General features: G+C 46.1%; 3 protein-coding genes across 8 annotated transcripts in view; 2 read left to right on the forward strand and 1 right to left on the reverse strand.

Annotated features, from left to right (window-relative positions):
- Positions 1–5,288, forward strand: part of SSH1 (slingshot protein phosphatase 1) — a 28,514-nt gene extending 23,226 nt beyond the window's left edge. For all 4 annotated transcript variants that reach the window (XM_077309105.1, XM_077309107.1, XM_077309106.1 and 1 more), the window contains one exon: positions 1,005–5,288. In XM_077309105.1, the coding sequence (XP_077165220.1) occupies positions 1,005–2,270 (1,266 nt within the window). In that variant the 3' untranslated portion in view covers positions 2,271–5,288. The remainder of the gene's footprint in view (positions 1–1,004) is intronic.
- Positions 1–18,189, reverse strand: part of DAO (D-amino acid oxidase) — a 52,926-nt gene extending 34,737 nt beyond the window's left edge. For both annotated transcript variants that reach the window (XM_077309119.1, XM_077309120.1), the window contains exons 1-2: positions 18,053–18,189; positions 13,180–13,271 (exon numbers count right to left, since the gene is read on the reverse strand). The gene's annotated coding sequence lies outside the window, so the exon portion shown is untranslated. The remainder of the gene's footprint in view (positions 1–13,179; positions 13,272–18,052) is intronic.
- Positions 17,193–20,582, forward strand: part of CORO1C (coronin 1C) — a 49,903-nt gene continuing 46,513 nt past the window's right edge. The window contains exon 1 of one of the 2 annotated variants that reach the window (XM_077309109.1): positions 17,193–18,851. In XM_077309109.1, the coding sequence (XP_077165224.1) occupies positions 17,471–18,851 (1,381 nt within the window). In that variant the 5' untranslated portion in view covers positions 17,193–17,470. The remainder of the gene's footprint in view (positions 18,852–20,582) is intronic. The other variant, XM_077309110.1, reaches the window with a different exon arrangement.

The following is a 20,582-nucleotide window of genomic DNA, read 5'->3' on the forward strand; positions in this document are numbered from 1 at the left end:
AACATAGCCCTGGTGCAGCCTTAAAGCTGGCTGGATTTTACCACCCTGCAAGCAAGGCTGTTTTTAGAACCCATGCTTTGGAGGCCTCTGGGGAGTTTACAGCAATAAAAGGAAAACATTTCCGGTCATTTCTGTAGCGCTTCTAGTGCACCTCTCACAATAATGGTGAAGGAAGTCTGCCATCCTCTTATTTTCACAGGGAAGCTTTCAGAATCATGAGGGCTTCTGAGGCTGGTTGGTCTGAATTAGGCTCTGTATTTACGCATCCCCCATAGGTGGCGATCTCTCTCAGGCTTTCATGGAGCTGTGCTTGTCATTCCAACCTATAACATCTGTATGATGTCCCAGTGTTAAATAGTGAATAATGTACTAATAGAGTCAAATAAATTCTGGTTTTATATAATTGTTCTAATTTTAAAGTGTCGTGGTTAAAGAGTGGCAAACTCTAATCTTGAGAACTGGGTTTGATTCTCCACTCCTTCACATGTAGCCAGTTGGGTGACCCTGGACTAGTCACATTTCTCTTAGAGCTCTTGCAGCCCAACTTTCCTTACAGGGTGTCTGTTGTGGAAAGAGGAAGGGAAAGGTGTTTATATGCTGCTTTGGGACTCCTTCCAGTAGTGAAAAGTGAGGTATAAAAAAAAGCTCTTCTTCTGAAGTGATATCTAGGACTGCATTGGCTGGCATAAGGCACTATGCCAATATTATTCTTGTTCCAATTAGGAATCTGCCAGAGCTCAGTTGGATCACGGCTGCACTGTGAGTCCAAGAGAGGGGTGCAGCTTGAGCCCCAAGCTAAGCCCCAAGCAGGGTGTGATGGTCCCTCTCCAATTACTACACAGGGTACTCCCAAGTATGCTAACTGGGAACCTCTCAAGTTGAACTTGAGCTCCCTGCATTAAACAAATCAGCGTGGAGCTTCCAGTTAGCTGTCCTGTCACTGTAGGCCTATACCTCTTTTGTTGTGTACTTGGCTTCTTAATTCTCTGTTCTGTCCTTTTCAGCATGATGCCATCTTTGGGATCCTCAACAAAGTGAAACCTTCCTACCAGTCGTGTGCCAGCTGCATGTATTCCTCAGCCAGCACCTCTGCAGAAGCCTTCGGGGAATCGTGTGAGAATCTGCATCCGGTTCCTCCGTGCCACAATTCCACTGTCTGCACGCAGCCCTCATTCCTCTCCCACGGGGCGCCTGTGTTTTTAGAACAGGCACTTCACCAGTCACCTCCTTTGGCCATCCGTGGGGCTAAAGCCAATGCCTTGCCTTTGGAGCTGGTGGAGAGTAACTTGCAGGACGATGATGCTGGGAAACCTTTAGCCAGTTGGCCGTTTGAAACTCTGGAGAAGACCAAAGATATCCCCAAAACCCTGGCTGCGGCCTTGCCTGGTCAGAGGAATTCTCTCTGTGATAGGAATGCCCTCTTCAGCGAAGTCCTGAAAGAGGACTCTTCTCCAAGAAAAGAGGTCAGACAGACCAAGGACCTGAAGTACTTGCTGTTCAGTAAAGATTTAGACAAACCGCCCAACAACAGTTACTTGATGCAGCATCAGGAGTCGCTGATTCAGCTGCAGAAAGCAGGATTGGTTCGGAAGCATACCAAAGAACTAGAGCGCTTGAAGAGCCTTCCCTCGGACACAGTGGGGCAGGCCAAGGAATCTCTGGGGAGCTCAACTGAGGCTGCCATCCCCGAGGAGACTCCTGACTTAGTGGCTCAGCAGCATCCACTCCCTCTTCGAGAACTGCCACAAGACAAAGAAAACAATCCTGAGAAGCTGCAGAAAACCTTCCTTGCCGCAGGGGTGTCCCAGAAAACCTCCACGCCCATCTTCTGCAAAGCTGACCACATGAGCAGTTTCACCAAGGACTTCCTGAAGACCATTTGCTACACGCCGTCCTCTTCGAGGAGCTCCAACCTCACGCGGAGTTCCAGCAGTGACAGCCTCCACAGCGTGCGAGGGAAGCCTGGCCTGGTCAAGCAGCGGACCCAGGAGATAGAAACCAGGCTGCGGCTGGCTGGGCTGACGGTCTCGTCTCCGCTGAAGCGCTCCAACTCTCTTGCCAAGCTCGGGAGTCTGAACCTGTCCTCAGATGACTTGAGCAGCGATGTGGAGGCATCCGCATTGACAGACCTGAAGGAGGCCAAACTGAGCGAAGCTTCGGTGCCCTGCAACTTACGGTCCACTCTGAAGAATACAGAATTGGGCCCCAGGCTGTCGGGGGAATCCACCGTGGGGAAGCTGAAGAGCACTCTTGGGGAGGGGAAAAGTTGACACATTTGTACTTGTTTTAGGATCCTGTTACTTCTATATTAGTCTGTACTAAATGGAGTTTTATCATCTTAAGAAAAGAAAGCTCAGCGGCTTTCTTCGCCCCCTTCTGGTGGTACCCATAGGTGAGGGGTGGAAAGGGGGGAAATCTCTGACAAGGGTGAACTGCCCAAAGAAAAGGCCTGGAGGGGGGATCCTGTGTGTGAACACGGCCTCCTGTGAGTCTCCCCATATCTGCTTGTTCAGAAGAACTGCAGGGGCTTCCTGGCCACACATTCCTGGCACAGTGTTTAGGAGGCTGGTTTGATAAAAAGCCTAAGAGGGCCGTGCAAAATCCTACCTCTGTTGTTTAAGTATTTATATGTAGATAGGCAGGATTCCTTTTTTTAAATAAATCTTGGTCTGAAATGGATAACTTTTTTTAAAAAAATGGTCGTCTGTCAGTCCTGCGTGGAGTGGCCGCCTAGAAGGCCTCCCCCGACGACAGAGGCTCATTTGCAATGACAGCTCGTTTGAGCTGCTGGTTTTACTTTACTTTGTGGAACAGTTGTTTGGAGTTGCTTCTGTCCTGTGTGTGGGCTTCCAAAGTCTTGTGTGGCCCCTTGCCTTGTGTCGAAACAGAGGCATGGGATCCCACTGGCGCAGCGTAGAGCTGCTTCACTGAGGGTGACCAGAAACCCCTGTGCAGAACCGCAGAGCTGGATTCCGTGCTGGGGCACTTCTGAGTGGGGGCACTGCATCCTCATATGGTTGCCGAAGGCACAAGCTGGTGCTCGTAAGTTTTGATGTGAGGAAACTGAAAGTGCCCTTCCTATTTGTCCATGTGAAAACGGGGCGGGCAATGGGGAACTCATTTTTCCTCCATTTGTTTGTTAATTCTTGTGCATTCTTTGATTTCCAGGCAGAAGACCTGTAGGTTGTCTCAGGATAATAATATGCCAAGCTCAAGTTGACGTTTTACACAGCATCTGCCCTGTGGATTGGGTGGTGCTATCTTTCTTGGCAAGGGGTGGGGCATGCCAAGATGCCAAGGGGAGGATGCAGGGAGGGCTGTCCATATTGGCACTTTCCAATACAACCATGCAAAAGTTACTTGAAGCTCTTGTCTTGCTGCGAGACACTTGCTTGTCCTGGACCTAAAAAACCAAGGCCCGTGTCGGTTTCCCTGTGGCCATTTGGAGTCCACTGACCAGTGGCCCTGTTGGTTTTAGAGCCGTCTAATCTGAAGTTTCCAGGACTTCCTTGGGCCCAGCCAGAATGAAGTGCCAAGCAGAGAAAAGACAGCTCCTTCCCATGGAAATCCCCGTACCTTTGCATTATGCAATGTGCATTGGCCAAGTAGCCAGTTTGGACTCCCTGGCCAGATACAGACATGAGGGGTAAACAGGACAGGGAGAACTTACACTGCTAGTTCAGGCGGGGAGAGGAAACACCTACCAACTGCCAGCGAGCAGGATGCCCCTCCCATGCAGGAGTTCAGCTTCCCTCTGCTGTGGTGCTTGTTCTTTATGTACTGTTGCCACTAGAAGTCGTCCAGCAAGGAGTCTCCTTTGGAGGCTAGGCCCATTTAATTTTAATAATATTACGAGCAACCTTTTATCCTTCAGTAGAGACAGACTTGGCTAATGAAACAAGCATTCCTGTTGTCCTATTTCTCCATTGGTGATAGCTGTGGCCAGAGGATCCTTTATGAATTGATTGCAAAGGCCCAGTTTTTAAATTTGCAGAGGACAGTTTATTTGTTTTCTCCCCCCCAGTTCGAGTGAAAACCAATTCTTGCTTATTGTATCTCAGGTCTACATGGCTCCCTCTCCCTTCTTGTAAGCCAAGAGAAGGAACCAGTCTTCAGCATGCCAACTCAAAGACTTCTTTTCCCAGTCTGAAAAGATGCAGAAGCTGCCCGTCTGTTTGGATGGGTGCATGAAGAAACAGCTACTTTTATTTTCCTTCACGTAATGGTGGTCAGTCCGTCTGTCTTTTTAAATTGAGTGCCTTGCAAATAGTTTACAAATACTGTGTATTTAAGTGATGGTATTACTTTGTCCCTGTTAGTACGAGGGTGTTTTTAGTGTCAATACAAGCCCCTATACTGATTGTAAATATCATAATTACCTTATTCTGTCCTTCGGAATGGCTCCTTGGGATCCTTTTGGCTATTTGAAAAACTGTCAGTAATGGTTTACTTTTTTTTCTAAGAGACACTCCTTTTTTAAAAAAGAAACCCTTCCCTCTTCCAAGACGGCACACAACTGTTGGGCTGATCTGTACAGTGATGGAGGCTTGCCAAAGGCCTTTGTCTCCCTCACCTGGTAGAAATGGGGCCAGGGCCCTTCCCAGCCTCAAACCTGACCAGTACACCGAGAGGCACCTTCATGCCAGCCTGTGTTCTTCCCAGTTGCTTTTATAACTAGCCCTGCTTTGTTGTGCCTCACGTTTGTGTTGCAATTCTCATGGGCACAGTTTCTTCTCAAAACTATGGGCTGGTTCCAGACACTGACAAGGCCAATATGCCCTCTGCTCAGCACAGCACGGCCCTGGGCTTCAGGACCGCCTGTGCTGCTACAACACGTAGAATGCAAGTGCAGGAATAGGGCAGGGGGGTGAGTGGCAGGATTACTGAGGCCAAACACAACACAGCGTATCCATTCCTGCATATGTCAGCATGGCATCGTAAGCCCACTGGTGGTGTTCCAGGGGCTGGAGTTATGCCCCAGTGCATGCAGGTTATTGTCAGGCCCATCGGCATCTGACCTGGCCCTATCAGTGCCTGAGATAATGGGCACAAATGGGGGGCACCCAGTGACCGTATTACTGACAGCTGAGTTTTTGGTACATTGTCGTTTTCTCAATTTTTAAAACATATTTAAATAATGCAGTATTTTTTTTTTGTACTGTACCTTCACAGTAGGGGGATGCATAATGCACTTTTTAAAAAACATTTTTGTTTGGTAAAATGTACTGTATTATGTGCTTCTTGTGATGAAGAATAAAAAAAGAAAACATCCCTTTCTTTACAAATCACTCTTTTCAGTTTTCCTTTGAATTTAACGGCTGTGTGCCTGGCATTCAAAAACAGCAAGTCTGAATAACAATGCGAGACTAGTCGGCCCCCACCTTTCTGAGCTTGTGGGCACATCTGGAATTCTGACCAGAGGTGGTAGGTGCAGATGGCTGCCTCGGACAGCGGAGCCACTCCCACATGGGAAGCCCAAGTGCAGCGGAGAGGAGGAAGAATAAAATATATGCTGGGGAAGAACAGTAATAAAGCCAACACTGTGGTGGCAGCTGCCACTGAAACAATCTCGGTTAAAATCTTTTGCAGCTCTAAATCAGAAGCTCTACTGAGCAAGACCCTCACCTGGCTCCACACACCTCCTAAAAACCCTTAGTGGGCGCCAAGAAAGGTGATGTTGAGCACCTTAGTTGGAGACCCCTGTTTTTTTGTCTGTTTATTTTTCTATGCTTCCCCTCCGTGCAAACAGGCTTGGGGTGGTTTTACGTTAATAAAACACAGTTACAAACCAGTCTGCCTCCCCCACCCATTTAAACACCTGCTGGCTGCCAGCATTGAGAGCCAGCTTGGTGTAGTGGTTAAGAGTGGCGGCTTCTAATCTGGTGAGCCAGGTGGGCTCATCACAGCACTGCCAGAAGTCTTCTTCTACCCAAACTGGCGCTGGTATAAATGGCGGCGGGGGGGGGGAGGAGCCGAGGAGGAGGAGGAGGGAGGCCCATATAATTTCAGACCTCCATGCCCTCAGCCATAAACCTGGGGGAAGAATGCCATTTTGGCAGCTCCATCAGGGCCCCCAGATTTCAACTGGCAACTCCTTCTATCAGGTTGGGGCCAGAGCCAAAACGGAGAAAGAAGAAACACCCCGTTTATTCTGAGGATGATGGGAGGTAAGAAGTTATGGCCCAGAGAACCAGTTTTGACACCTTGCACCCGTTTTAAGAACAGCAGCAACAAGGCACAAGGAAGATAGCAGCTTTGTGCTTGCGAGTAAACATCCGACAACATAGGCAACATAGCATTTAGAGTATCATTTTTACAACAGACTGCTGAACATCAGGACATCTGCCCTGGATCTGCCCGAGATGAGCACCCGTGGTTGTCTAACAGTAGAGCAAAAACTGAACTCTGATTATGCTAGAGGGCCATTTTTGTCCTTGTCATTTGTCTCAGAGTTCTCGCAGCCCAGAGTTAGGGAAACAAGAGAAACCAGTCAATGCCTGGAAGGGGACCATCACTGGCACAGACTGCAGCTTTAAAAGAGCAGACTATTCAGAGTGCACGGCCGTCACTTTGCTGGTGGATCTTCTCTCCTCGGATGGCACGTGTTTTCTTAAAGTGCGTGTATGCTGCGCGTGTGCACAACCCAAGTGGAAATAAGGCCAGCCAGAACAAACAACTGGTATTTTAGCTCTTTAGCTGTAAATCATTGGATTAAAAACTGACTTGCAAAATGTTCAGGATGAGTCAGCTTTGTTCCGTTTCTTGAGGCCCTGGCCCTTGCAGGACCCATCGAATTTTGCCTTTAAAGGCGACCAGTCAGGGTTTGTTTCCAGGGCCTGCAAGGAGTTTCCCTACTGCCTGGAATTGCTCCTTGTCCTGGAAACTGCTAGAGGGAAAGAAACCGTCAGTGTTTATCTTAGCACAGCAAGGACTGCGTTCAAGCCAAGGATCGTCATGTGCTTCGGCATGGTTTCTAATTGACTATTGAAAAGTCATTAGCAGGAATAAGGAATGATTGTTGTTACAGCTCAGTTTTGACAGCTATACAGGCTGGACTCCGCTAAGGCAACCTCTTGGTATTCACCAAGGTTTGGCTGAATCACTCCCTGCCTCCAGACGACCAGCGGGGTTTAAGTGGGATCTGGGAAGGCCCAGGCAGAAACTGCTCAAAGGAAAAAGGGAAGCTCATCAGATGAGACCTAGGCCTGATCCTCCATGGTGTCTGTAATTCCTTCCAGCTCCATGCTACTGTGTGGTAGAGAGAATAAAAGATGAGGCCCAGGTCGGTTGGGATCCAAATCATGTCTCGCCAGTCTTAATCTTGCAGTACAAGACATTGGCTTTGTCTGTGGCCTCTGCTCAGGAAACCGTGGCTGTTCCCTCGGGCCTGGGAGAACACACCATTTTTTTGCCAGCCTGCCCTATCTCTGGATGCTTCATAGCACAACTGCCAAACATCAGGCCTTGGTAAGTTTACCAGGACCTTTGGGGGATCCAGCATGGTCCACCCCCCACCCCCCAGTGCATCTCATGTGATTCACTTGAGACCAAGACGCTGGCAAGTTATTTACAACTCCTGCTGAAAAGTCTCCAGCTTGTATATTCTGTGGCACATTTGTGGAGGCTAATGGTTCTCATGCTGAGGAAGCACATCAAAAAGGTAGAGTTCAGGAAGCGGGGATTGGAAGGTCAATCTTCTGTCAAATGAATATAAGAGCCCTGCTGGACCAGACCAGTGAGAGTCCATCTTGAAGTAGAGATTTTTGTGTCCTGATATGCATCATCTGACACTTACAAACACTGAATTTCCTTTGCCACATTGCCACCCACACACCCAGTTTGTGGAGGTCTTCTTAGAGCTCTTCACAGTCAGCCTTGGTTTTCCCATCCTAAATGTGTTGCCATCTGCAAACTTGGCCACTAGACTGTTCAGCCCTAGTTCCAGATATTTTATGTCATAACCTTTCTTCTTCCATGCTCTTGAAGGGATTGTCTACCTGGGATGTGCTCAAGGAAGCAAAATGTGATGGGTGGTGTCTGTCCTATCTACCTGGGACTGAGGTTCTGTTATGTTGGTGGTGGGGTGGGAAATTAAAGGTGCAGTCCCTGGGCATTTGCCGGGTATGGAATCTGGCCCTCCAGCTCCTTTTTGTTCTTTATCAGACATCATAGTTGGCCATGCCTTGTTTCACCTAGCCCAGCTCCTTCTTCCATCTGCTGTCTTGCATCAGCTCCTTCTGGGTTCTCCTCAGCCTCCTGGTCTCTCCTTTTGGCTTCTGAACCCAAAAGCAGAACTTCCACACTTTGGAGCAGATCACTCACATGAGGCTCCTGGGGAGGACCTTTCTGGCTGTGACTTGCTTGGTTTCTCCTGGTCTTCCACCAGCTTCTGGGGTTCCGATCCCTTTGTCCCCAACAGGGCTTCATTTTGCCCATTCTAATCCAGGGTTTAATTGCAAATGACATGTGACACTTTTTTAAAGTATTCATGGGAAACGAATGGCTATGGCAGAATGAAGTGCTCCAATCCCCACCAAGAAGCCCTTTTTAAGGAACATAAGTAGATTTTATTCAACTTCAAATGTGCTTCAGAGCAATGCCAGACATTTCCCAATGCGGCTGGCATCAGTTTAATAATGTAATCTCCTGTGCCATCTTGCACTTTATTTCCAAACTGTTTAAATCCACACCCACGGTTTTGAAATTCTTGTTCCTTTTTTGGCTGATTGTAGTGTGTGCTGCCTTGGAAATCCTTTTCTTCAGCGAGCTCAAGTGTTTCTTTGCTGTTTTTTTTAATCTAGCAACCATTTCAAGCTCGCAGGACAGAATGGTAATGCTGCACAGGGAACTGCCTTCAATAAACTGGTGCACACAGTCAGAATGTCCTGGATCCAGGTCTGAAATGTGTCACTCAGCTACCCCTGAGATCAGATTAACAGTCCACACAAACAGCCATCATTAAATCAGTTGGGGACTTCTGGTCTGGTTATGGGTGCCCTTTTGTGACAAGCTGCTCAAGGCCTCAGATCTGGGGGGTGAGAAGAATACAGCTCCATTCCCAGCCAGTGAGTGGTGGTGGTTAAAGTGTCCAAGTAGGATCTGGGGGACCTGGAGCCAAACATCCAGTATGCCATGGAACTTTGTTTGGTGACCATGTTCCAGTCACACCCTCTTAACCTAATCTACCTCACAGGGTTGTTGTGAGGATAAAATGGAGAGAAGGACGATGTGAGCTGCATTAGGTCCTCCTCACTGGGGATAAAGGACAGGTATATATGAAGTAAATAAATACTTTTGGTAAGAGCTGGTCTTAGCTTTGACTCCATGGCACTTCCTATTCCTCTGCACCTGCACTAGCTTGCCTGTTATTCATCTGTCTCTGTTTTGGTACCCCCATCAGACTTCTCCCTTTGCATGATGCCTCCAACCCCAGACTAAAGGGATGTTGATTTAGCTTATGAAGCTCCCTGCTCATGAGGGCTCCTGACTCAGCAAGTAATCAGTCTGGGCCCACTGCCTTTGTCCATCTACAGCCAAGCACAGACAACCTGTTTTGCTTGAGGCCGTTAAGTATGAGTCTTCTTCCTTGTAGTCTTCTGCCTTGTTTTGGTGGGCACAGTGCCTAGCCAGGGGGAGCCTTTAGCCCTCTCTGGCTTTTGTCCTAAGCAGTAACTGCCAAGCCGTAGCAGCCACCAGAACCAACAGTTTTGTGAGAGAATTCGGTCTTGTTTGGATGATCAGGAGCCAGACTTCCCAATGGATCCTCCCTGCCTCCATACATTAGAAAATGTATTGCTAAATGTGCCATTTACAGTTTTCAATGCATAAATTCAGATACACAGTGTTGTATAGTAGAGTTTGATAAGAGAAGGAGCTGCTTGGAAACATTGAAAGCTGTAAGGTACCCTGAGTCTTCAAGGAAGGGAAGGGAATGAATGAATGAAGGAATGAAAGAATGAATGAAAGAATGAATGAATGAATGACCTCTGCTCAAATCCTCACTCAGCCATTGTTCATTGTGTGGCTCAGGGTCAGTCACTTCCTTCCTGCCTCAACCCACTTTCCAAGGTCTGTTATGAGCGCAAAATGGGAACAAGGAACCCTTCGTACACTGACCTGTGCTCCTAGGACAAAGGGCAGGATAACAGGCAATAAGACATCCACAACAGAAACCTTGCCCCCCGCTATCAAGTACAATGGTCATATCATATGCTCAATGTGACTTTATATTGAGTCCAGCTAGTGCTTCAAGTTGAGGAAAAGAAGTTCTCAAGTTCAACTATGTACTCCTCCCCACTTCCTTGATGGTGTTAAGCAGAAAATGTTGAGATTTCCTGGATCACGGCAGCAGCCCGAGAAACTTTTTCTTGATTAATGGGACGTGCAGAAAAGTGTGCATGATCAATATCTACTGGAAGCCAGTTCGGAAGGAACTGCATTAATAAGTAACTTTCTTCTCCAAACAGCTGGCAATCCGGGTACCTTTCCATTCTCTTTAGAGAGAACAACTCTGTGCGTCACTGAAAACTTTGCACAGGCCTTAACTAAACTGAAACTTAATCCCTATATCCTTGTAAAAAACCCAAATTTCTGTTCTGTCAAATACATTGACAAATAATGAATACGGTTTGTTAATGAAACATTGATCAAACGGAAGCCCCACGCCCATACAGAAAACTGAAAACTTAAGTTACCATCTTGCTGGAAGTCAAAACAAGAAGAGAGATACTGCTAGGGGAAAAGTCAACAAGCTGTGATATGACATGGGAAGAGCAGGTATTTCTGGTTTTCGGGGATGAACTGGGCTGTACTAGCAAACACTTGCTCTTTCTGAAAGTATTTCGAGCATCCGTACCTCTTTTTGCCAACAGCAGCTGTTCATACCCACACATACTGTGGCAATAAAGTTCTGTTCACGTGGCCGCCACTGCTGCTGCTAAGGGTTAAGCTAGTGCTGATTCTGTGAAAGTGCTTCTGGTCACAAGGATGGCCACAGTCACTCTGTTCCAGATACCCTTGCACAGTTTGACTGCAAAACTACAGCATCACAGCTCAAGTCTAATTCCTGTAATAGGAAGAGCACACTGGCCACCACTTTGCCCTTAGTCAGTTTCCCTCAGATTTTGTGCCAGAGCTCTGCACTAATCATCAATCTAAGTATATAAAAATTTTTACCGATTCCATCCAAATTTTGCACCAAGAAAATCAGGATCTTATAATCTGTACAAAAGATGGTTAAACATCTTATTTTACATAGCATCTTGGAACTGCTTGGTACACAGATGCATATTTATTTTATTTATTTATTATATTTATATACCGCCCTCCCCAAGGTATGTACCTGACAGACCAAAATGAACTGAATCCCTGGACGTTCTTGAACATTTCTTATAGCCCCGTCCTGTGCATTGAACTTAATGGCCCCAGCCTGAAATAACTTTGCATACAATTGCACTGTATGTTGGCTAGAAAATTGCTTTTCAGAATGAAAGCTATAATCTTCAGTTGATTTCTGTGCTTGTGAGGAGTTGTTGCTTATTACACCCCCGTCACAGTTGGCATGGGATCCCTGGGGCTGAATTTACAGATGGCACGTAAAGGACTTTCATTCCCTTCTCCCACTCTTTGCATGTGTAAAAAGGAGAAAAGGCAGTTCTAAGTGCACTTGCCCTGCTTTCTGAACTGACTGATGTTCTTACCAGGAGGGAGGGTCCTGCACTTTTACTTTATATGTGTGGTTTCAGTCTAGGCTACAGTAGGTGAATCAAGGCAGAGTGGCTTCAATAAAAAATGGGCTTCACTGGAAGACCTCCTTTGGGCTCATGGATCCATCTCTTGCTCCCAGAAACATTACTGGATGCCCAACCAGAGAACCCGGCTGACCTTCTGTATCCGTGATATTTTTGCACTGGTGAACAAAAAAATCTCAGTGTACCAGCAGCCATTGTGAGGCAGGGTCATAAAAGTTGGGACGTCCTATGCTCCCAGCTGCTGGTGAGTTTTATTATTTTTCTGTGTGTCAGAACTGAAAATTTATATCCTGTTTTGAAGGTTGCCATGGCAAAAGCAGACAACAATCTGTGACAAAAGATATTCTCTCTGTTTTGGTTGACCAGCAAGGGAGGATATTTTTCTCCCTACACATTCTTGAACTGGCTTTGGGGGAAAGTAACTCCCTTGAAAAACTACAAATGGGCTGAGGGTGCTTCTGTGTTGCTTATGGTGAAGTGGAAGCCACTGCACATGTTCCTAGTGGGGCAAATGGGTCAGGGGCTGGGCAATGTGTATATGTGTGTGTGTGTGTGGGGGGGGAGAACGGCTCCCTTGTATCTAAGGACTGATGCAAACAGGAGGCACCCAGAACTGCCCTTTAGCAATGCAAAATGCACTAGAGGCAGATCATCTTGGTGCCACAGAACAGGAGAGAACTCCTTGTGAGGATCATGCCGGTGGCTAACTGGCAGTCCGTGAGCCTTATGGGGCCTTGAGTGAGACAGTTTCATTTCTTCTCTAGTAGTCCTACCTCAGATGTTCACATAAGGAACATGTAGGACGTTTCTGAAGAAATTCCATACTGGCATGCATTTCTTTTTTTACAAATACATCCATGTCTATGGATGTTGCTGTGCAACTGTGACGTCATCTCCACTGGATACCAGATGGGTTTTATGAAGCAGAATACACATCTGGACCTGAACAGCAGGCTAAAAACACAAGTTAGCAATCCTCTTCCCCAAGGCTAACAATTCTAACGTGTGGTGGGGAGAGCTCCCTCTGCTCTTGCGGTGCCTTCCCAGGCTTGAACCGGGCTGCTGGGCTCCACTTTAGCCCTAACTCATAGAAATGGAGATACATGAAAAGGGGAAACCTCACTCACAGCTGCATACAAGTGTGTCAGGCTGGCTAAACTGAATGCGAAGAAACAGAGCTGTGTGTGTGTTGTTGAGGTTGTAGCCATAGCTGGGGGGGGAAAGATCAGATGGGATCAATGTCCATGTTGAAGTCTTACAATCAGTTTCCAAAGCAGGAAAGTGTGGCTGGGGAAGTCTCCCTCCGAGGCTTATTTCAGCTATTCTGATTATTGACAGCCTCCATCAGGCACACGGGGAAAAAGGTTCTGTGATGACTCCGCATTAGTACTGATGATGAGGGCAAGCAAGTGTTTTCCAAGCTTCTTACCATTAGTTTTTCTTCCAGGAGGACTTTGAAAGTTCGTCTAGGGCACAACTTTATCCATGATGTTCCAGGCTTGTTTGGGTTTCCATTTCCCTCTGTGTGAATTGAGAAGGCTTGTGTTATTGACGTGAAAACATCTTTATCTGCACCCTAGGGAGAAATGCAACAAAAGCTGTTGTGGGGCTGCGAGGAGAGGAAGGAAGAAGCAAGCAGAGAAAATGGGCCCCCTTCACCTCTCCTTGCCACCACCCTTGCCTCAGGCCATTAACCAGCTACAGCCACCTCCTCTGCCGGCATCCCACCTGCTATAATGGCAGGACTCTGCTGGTCCTCTAGCTGCCTCTCGAACCACCACTCCTGCCCCTGCAGGCTGCAGTGGGGCCCATGCACAACCATGGCAGTGCTGCCCAGGAGCAGCAGGGGAAAAGCTGGCCTCAGCACAGCAGGCCCTTCCACCCTTGCTTTTGGGTTGTGCTTGGGACCCACCACAGCCTGTAGGGGTGGCAACGGTGGCAGGACAGGTTGTGAGAGGACCAGCAGAGACTCACAGCTGCAGCAGCTGGGCAGCGGAGGCAGTGGTGGCTGCTCGCTGGCCTGAAGAGCTAGAGGAGTGCCAGCCTCTGCACTCTTAACCACTGCAACTTAAGAGGGGGAGGGGGGTACCCGGGAATTTGGTGTCAGATTTTGGGAGCTAAGCAGAGTCTGACCTGATTAGTATTTGAATGGGAGACCACCAAGGACATCCAGGGTTGCTGCACAGAGGCAGGCAATGGCAAACTACCTCTGAATGCCTCTTGCCTTGGAAATCTTCCGGGGTCACCATAAATTGGCTTCAATATGGTGGTACTTTCCACCATCAGGATAGAGGAAAAAACCTGACTCAACAATGCTCACCCACAGTTTTTGCCCATGGCAAAATGCAGCCCCCAACAGAAAGCAGGGATTTTCAAACAGCAGATGAGTAAACAGAAGCAGCCAGCTGCATTAATACGTAGGAGGAAGCAGTGGCTTATGGAACCTTTACCAGTTTTCTTTGTAAAGCTGGTATTGGGGACGTATTCTCAGCGAAAATCACAAGAAATGCTAGAAGTAATAAACAAAAAGGCCCCATTGCCTGAGTAACTTAAAATCCCGCTGCCATGGATTCTTGGAAATTTTCTCTTCAGTACCCTGGGGGAATGGCATGACCTAAATCTGAGAGTTTTCTTGTCCACAGCTAATTGCAATGAGAGTTCTCTAATGAAGTGTTAACTTAAACAACCAAACTGAACCAGGGACACTCCTCTCCTGGGCATAAAGCAAAAACATCACACTCCACTATTCAATAATTGTTTCTTATCATTTTAAGAGAAGCTGCAGATTACACCTAAATTTCCATGGTAACACTGGAGCCATATTTAATGGCTATATTATGCTTCTCCGAGGCTCATGTATATAATTTGATTGCTCCTTAAACCTAACGATTTTTAAATGTAACTCAGCCTCCAGGGATGACACATAATAGAGGTTTATCAAATTATAGCTGGAGAGCACACGGGGTATGCTTTTCTTCTTCAGAAGACCAGCACTCAGGGAAGCTCTATGAAGTTGCCAGTAGGTTTGGAACGAAACAGCAAGAAGCCTGTCTTCACACAGTATTTAATTATGGATTCAATAGGCCAGGGATCTTATCTTAGTTGTAGAGAGGAAAAAAAGTCTATCCATGGCCATGAGAGCAAAATAAAACCTCCTTGGGCTGCGGATGAAAACCAGAAGAAGGGACAACTGTGTGAATGTACAGTGGCAAAACCAACAAGGAATTTTAAAGAATAATTTATTCTGGTAGAAGAAAGAGCCCACCTCATCAGGCTACCTGTCTGGCAGCTGTTGGGAACAGGACAGTGGGTTAGATGGTGCCACAGACACACATTACTGTGATAGGGAGCAAAATAAAATCCAAAAGCCAGGTAATAACTTATTTTAAGATCAACCAATATAACACAAAAGTGTACAGGTTCACACCAGCATGGTGTCGTTGTTAAAGAGTTGAGGACTCTAATTTGGAAAACTGGGTTTGTTTCTCCACTCCTCCTCCACATGCAGCCAGCTGGGTGATTTTTGGCTAGTCACAGTTCTCTTAGAGCTGTTCTCACAGAGCAGTTCTCTTAGACTTCTCTAAGAGAAGAAGGGAAGGGAGTGACATTTGCATGATCTTAAGGTTTAGGTATAATACACTGATTAATCTACTAGGAATAGCAGGGACCCCTTCCCCTCTTGTAAGTTTCTGCATTGACTAGCAAATAGATCTAATTGTCTTTGCGAAACCTTTGCAGGTTGCTGCTGTAGGTCACCCACTGCTCTTCTGTGGAGATAAATGGAACATAGCTATTGACAGAGATAAGTGGAGCCTTTCAACGGTATTGGCAATGACAGAAAGTCATTAAGGGGAATGGTTTACAGAGGCTCCCTCAGTGAAGCCCAGGAGCTGAACCTCAGCTAATTTTCACCATCTGGGATTCAGGCTTCAGATCTTCAGCATGACCTGGGTATTGTTTCTGCTGTTTACACTTACACAGAACCTGTATAAACATGGGGTGTTATGGCATAAACAAAAAAGAAAGAACAAAGGAAACCTGCCCAAGGACCTTAATTCTAGACTTCCTCTAGGGAGAGAGGACAGTTGGAAGGGGAGCTGCAAGAGTGATGAGGCAAGTGTATGCATTTAGGTTGGATATGGTTAATGGAGGCTGAAAAGAGTCTATTCGCTTCTAAAATTAGAAATCCAGTTTAATAACGTGAACCATGAACTTACCTGGTGGATTTAAGCAAAGTTCAGTTTCTGCAGCCTTAGCTGCTCCCCAATATTGGCCTACTTTGCAGGGTGGTTTTTAAGGGTTAGTGAGATCGTGTACATGATGTGCTTTGAGCTCAAAGAGGAAGGTCAGTACATGAGGTACCAATGACAAAATAAGATGATGACATCCCCTCCCTCCCCAACGAAGCTGCAATATTTGAGAAATGAACAGCTCCTGCTTCCCATGCAGTGGCCAGATTTCCTACCAGCAGCCCCTCCAAGATGCATCTTGTAGTTTGTCTGGGACAGTTTGCCTCCTAGTCCTACCAGGAAGCTTTGGGAGAAGGGAAGCCTCACCCTAACAGGCCATAAAAGGCAAGGAGTGAGGGAAGGCCCTGAGAGAGAAGTTGGACTGCAGCGTTTTCAGCAGAGCTCCCTATTTAGTTGAAATGTCTTGCATTTGGGGCTATATACAGTAAGCTGGTTTTCAGATCTTTAATCAAAATCTTTCCTCTTCGGTTTTAGAAGATGTATCGGAGTTCATTATTAGTGGAACCTTGACCTGAGGGAAACACTTTTTGCTGCGTAATGTTTGCAAATGCCTAGAATTTTAATAATGGCTTTGATAAATCTGGTGTCTGCAAGGAGTCTTATTCCTGAAACTGGTGCTGCTAGGCTTCTCTGTTTATCTCCAGAATGCTTTTGATGGCACAGCATTCCCGTAACAATAACATGTACTTGCAAGCAGTTCCAGGCTCTGCCTCTCTCTCTCTTTGCCCTGAATGCTTTATCGTTTCCTAAGTATGCTGGGAACCAGACCAAGGTCCAAGTATCAGGCTCCACTCTGCATGGTGTAAGGACAGAGCTTGTGGATAAAAGGAATTTATGACAAGGAACCTCAATGTTTTAAAAACACTGGAAATTCACCAAAGTGCAGATAGTTATTTTCAAACTCTCTGCAAATCCCATGGAAGAAAGTCCACTCTTGGATGAATACTGATAACAATCTTGACCATAAATGACTGCCAGAGAAGGACTGTGAATCATCACTCCAAGACCAGGAAAAAAATCATTGGAAATTGCCAAAAAGATTTTTTGCAACCTGTTTGTAAGAAGAAGAAAGCAACCGGAGAAGAGAATCATCTGAATGTAAGAAATACTTCCTACGAAGTGCTCTATGGTTACAAAACTGGGATTTGTTAGACCTGGGATGAGGTTACTTCAGCTCAGGTGGGGTAGTAGTGTAGGTAGTAATATATTGTGCCCTGATATAGAAATGGATGTTGTGTATCTCCTGGGAATTGTCCATCTTTGGTTACTGTAATGCTAGCCATTCCAGTTCTCATCAGCCAGATATTTCCATGCAACCTGTGTTTTTCCCCCTCTTTGCTATTCTAAAAGGGAAAACAAGAGTGTGAGGGATTCTGAACCGAGCAGCCGGACGTTTAGTGGGACAGGTTTTGTTACGCTTCTGTCTGCAAAGGAGTTGACTTAAACCATTCAGGCACCACTCAGCTGAACATGGAAGCCCCTGCGTGGCACCACTCTGGGTATTCACTTGATAGCAAAACCATGACCAAAAGGAAAGCTGCTTCCCACACCAGAAAGACTTCCAAAATGAAAGGTGACGATTACGTTTTCTTAACTGAAAAGCACATGGAGCATGAGACTGCAGAGAGAAGTACATCTGTGGATGCTGACTGCAGTTCACAGGTTTCCTCAAACACACAAACGAGCGGAGAAGCCAGTGCGAGGGACACAAAAGGGTGGATGGCAGAGCCCTTGAACACTGCACAAGGCACAGCTACGCAAGCACATGAGAATGAGATCCCGTCTCTGGTGTTTAAAAGGCAGCACTCGGAAGAAACAGAAGGCAGGAAGGTGAGTGCTCTTTTGTACAGGCTGGAGGAAACAAAACTCAGCATCATAACCAGAGAGGGAGAAATCCACCCATTTGAACAGACTAATGACTTTCCAAAACCTGAAAGGAAAAGGGAAATGACAGGGCATAGCTGGCCACCCACCCAAGTAAATAACTGTGGCCATTGGGAAAGCTTTGAAAGCAAGTTTGCAGGTGGGAGCACAAATATGATTAACGCTTACCAGGGAACGCTACGGAGACAGATAACACGGTCAGATTCTGAAAGCAGTGTAGAGAACAGGCAAATAAACAGACTGACTTTGAACTCTCCTGGCGAGGAAAACAGGGCTAGTCCCCTGAACTGGGTTGATTCCACGGAGCCAAAGAATGGAGAGATGGACTTTCCTCCAGCGCAAAGCAAGCAAGAAACAGGAGGCCAACTGGCTACAGTTCCCAGCAATCAAAGGGGAAACTTTACACAGCCTGCTGATTGTGTCTCTGGACCTGATAGTGCTCCAGACTTCTGTCACGTTGTTCTGACTGGTGCAGAAGATTCAGTGGAGGAGACGGCTGACAGCGATAAGGTAGCAAAGGGCCTTGAGATAAAAATGTCTGCTGCTTTAAATTTTGCTTTGGTTTCTGGAGAGGCTGAAATGTGTTTGAGACAGAGTGACTGCCATTTCCCAGAGAGGGGTGAAGATCTTGTTGTCTGTGATGAAATGGGAGCAGTGTCTAATTCAAGCAGCCACACAGGTTGTTTGCAAACCCCGGCTACCGAGCTACCACCAGGGGAGAGTCCCAAAGCAACTGCAGCCATGCTGCTGACACTGATCAATCGCCCTAATGATGATACCAAAGAAGGTGTCCCAAGCCAAGTTGCTGGAGAGGAGCCTGCAGAAGATGCGAATACAATCCTGGAAGGGCAAAGGAAAAAGGCAAGAAGCCAAGAGGATGAGAAAGCGCTCAAAGTTGCGGACGTGAAGAAAACTTTTGAGAAGCGTAAACCAGAGGCAGAGAAAGCCACACCACCTGCTAGAAAAGGTGAGATGGGAATGGTGTGATTGGTCCAGGGTTGGCAAATCCTTTAGTGCTTAAGAAAAAAGGTACTAGCAGCTGCTCATATTAGTTGCTCATAAGAACACTTAGGCAATACCATGAGAATGCCACTAGGTCGAGACCATTCTCTGTGTTGGGATCCCCCTGAGGTGGAAAGGCTGGGTGAGAGCTTTTGCGTTGCACAGGGCTGCGGCTCAGTCTTTTTATGTGCCAGCAAAAATAGAATAACTATATGGTGTACACAATTGTCTAGGAGGTCTATGAGAGGGAGAAGGGTTGAATGTACCTTAACAGGAACCACTTTACAGCAACAGATATCCCTGTAAAGTGGCCAACACCTCATAAGCACAAAATACCTGCTCTACTTTTATAATAGTAATTATAAGAGTAATTTCTACTTAACATCTTTAAAAAAGACAAGTATAGAACGATAGACATGCAAAATGAATGGGGAAGAGGAGCAGCTGATAGACATGGGTTTGAGATAGGTTTTATTTTGGGGAGACGGGTTTTTAATTCTTGTATTTCCAACATCTTAAAAGACCAGTTCCGAGCTTGCTTACCTTCACAAATGAATGATGCCATGGCAAGTTCTCAACGTTTTCTGGGCCCAAAGTCACCTTTCCCGCCATTTCTGCCTCATGGGCCACCATCACAAAAGCTTCCCGTCAGACTTTCCACATGCAATGTGAAACAGACGCTTTAAAAAATCTGGAGACCACCTGATCCATGCAGTTAGAATGAAGTCCTTGGCAGCTGGCAAGAGATAATGAAATGTCAGGATTTCTGAACAGGCTGAATACAGTCATAAGGCAAATATTAAATTTGATAGAAATAAGATATATTGGTGAAAGTGAGGCTGGTTGAAGCCACACATACTCCAGGTGCCAAATTAAGCAAAATATTTGTCACCTGAGGAAAATATTTATATTAAGATATTTATTTTATAAAAAGAAGAAACCTATATGCAAAAATAAAGACATCCATCCATCTTTTATTTTGTCAGTTCCCTCTGATTCTCTGTGGCTAGCCTCTTCCTAATTAACCATCTGTTATATATGTAAGATAAAAAGCCCATCTGTTTCTTTAGCTAATTGCCTTTTTTTTTTTTTGCTAGCATCCAAATCTTTTAATTAGGACTCTTACTTTCAGACTAAGTAAGGGACACATCTAAAGAATATGAAAGGAGAGTATGAATAAGGAGAATGCTGTTAATCACATGTCATCGCTAATGGGTAGCACTGCCGCCCAGGGGTATAGCTTGATTTTATATTCGATAATTACTTATGATTATATATACCTCCACTCACATTGGGTCTTTGTCATGCTCAAGTGTGGCCAAGAAAGGGAGGGAATATGAAGATAGGGTGCTTCAAGGGCTCTGCATTAAGTCCTGCGGGACCAAGTAAACAAATTATACATTGGAGACACGTGCAATGTCCTTTTGAAGTGGCTTGAACTGTATGCAGTATTCCAAATGAGGCTGCACGTCTACATAGGGGCATTATAATATCAGCCATTTTATTTGCAATACCTTTCCTAATAATCCCTGATACAGAGTTTGCCTGTTATGCTGCTACAGCACACTGGGTTGATGCTTTCACTGAACTATCCACTATGAATGACCCCAAGATCGTTCTGTCTCGGCAAATTCAGAACCCGTCAGCCTAAATTTGAAGTGGGGATTTTTTGTTCCGATGTGCATCACCTCGCACT

This window comes from Paroedura picta, chromosome 13, assembly GCF_049243985.1.
Source record: "Paroedura picta isolate Pp20150507F chromosome 13, Ppicta_v3.0, whole genome shotgun sequence".
Taxonomy (NCBI): domain Eukaryota; kingdom Metazoa; phylum Chordata; class Lepidosauria; order Squamata; family Gekkonidae; genus Paroedura; species Paroedura picta.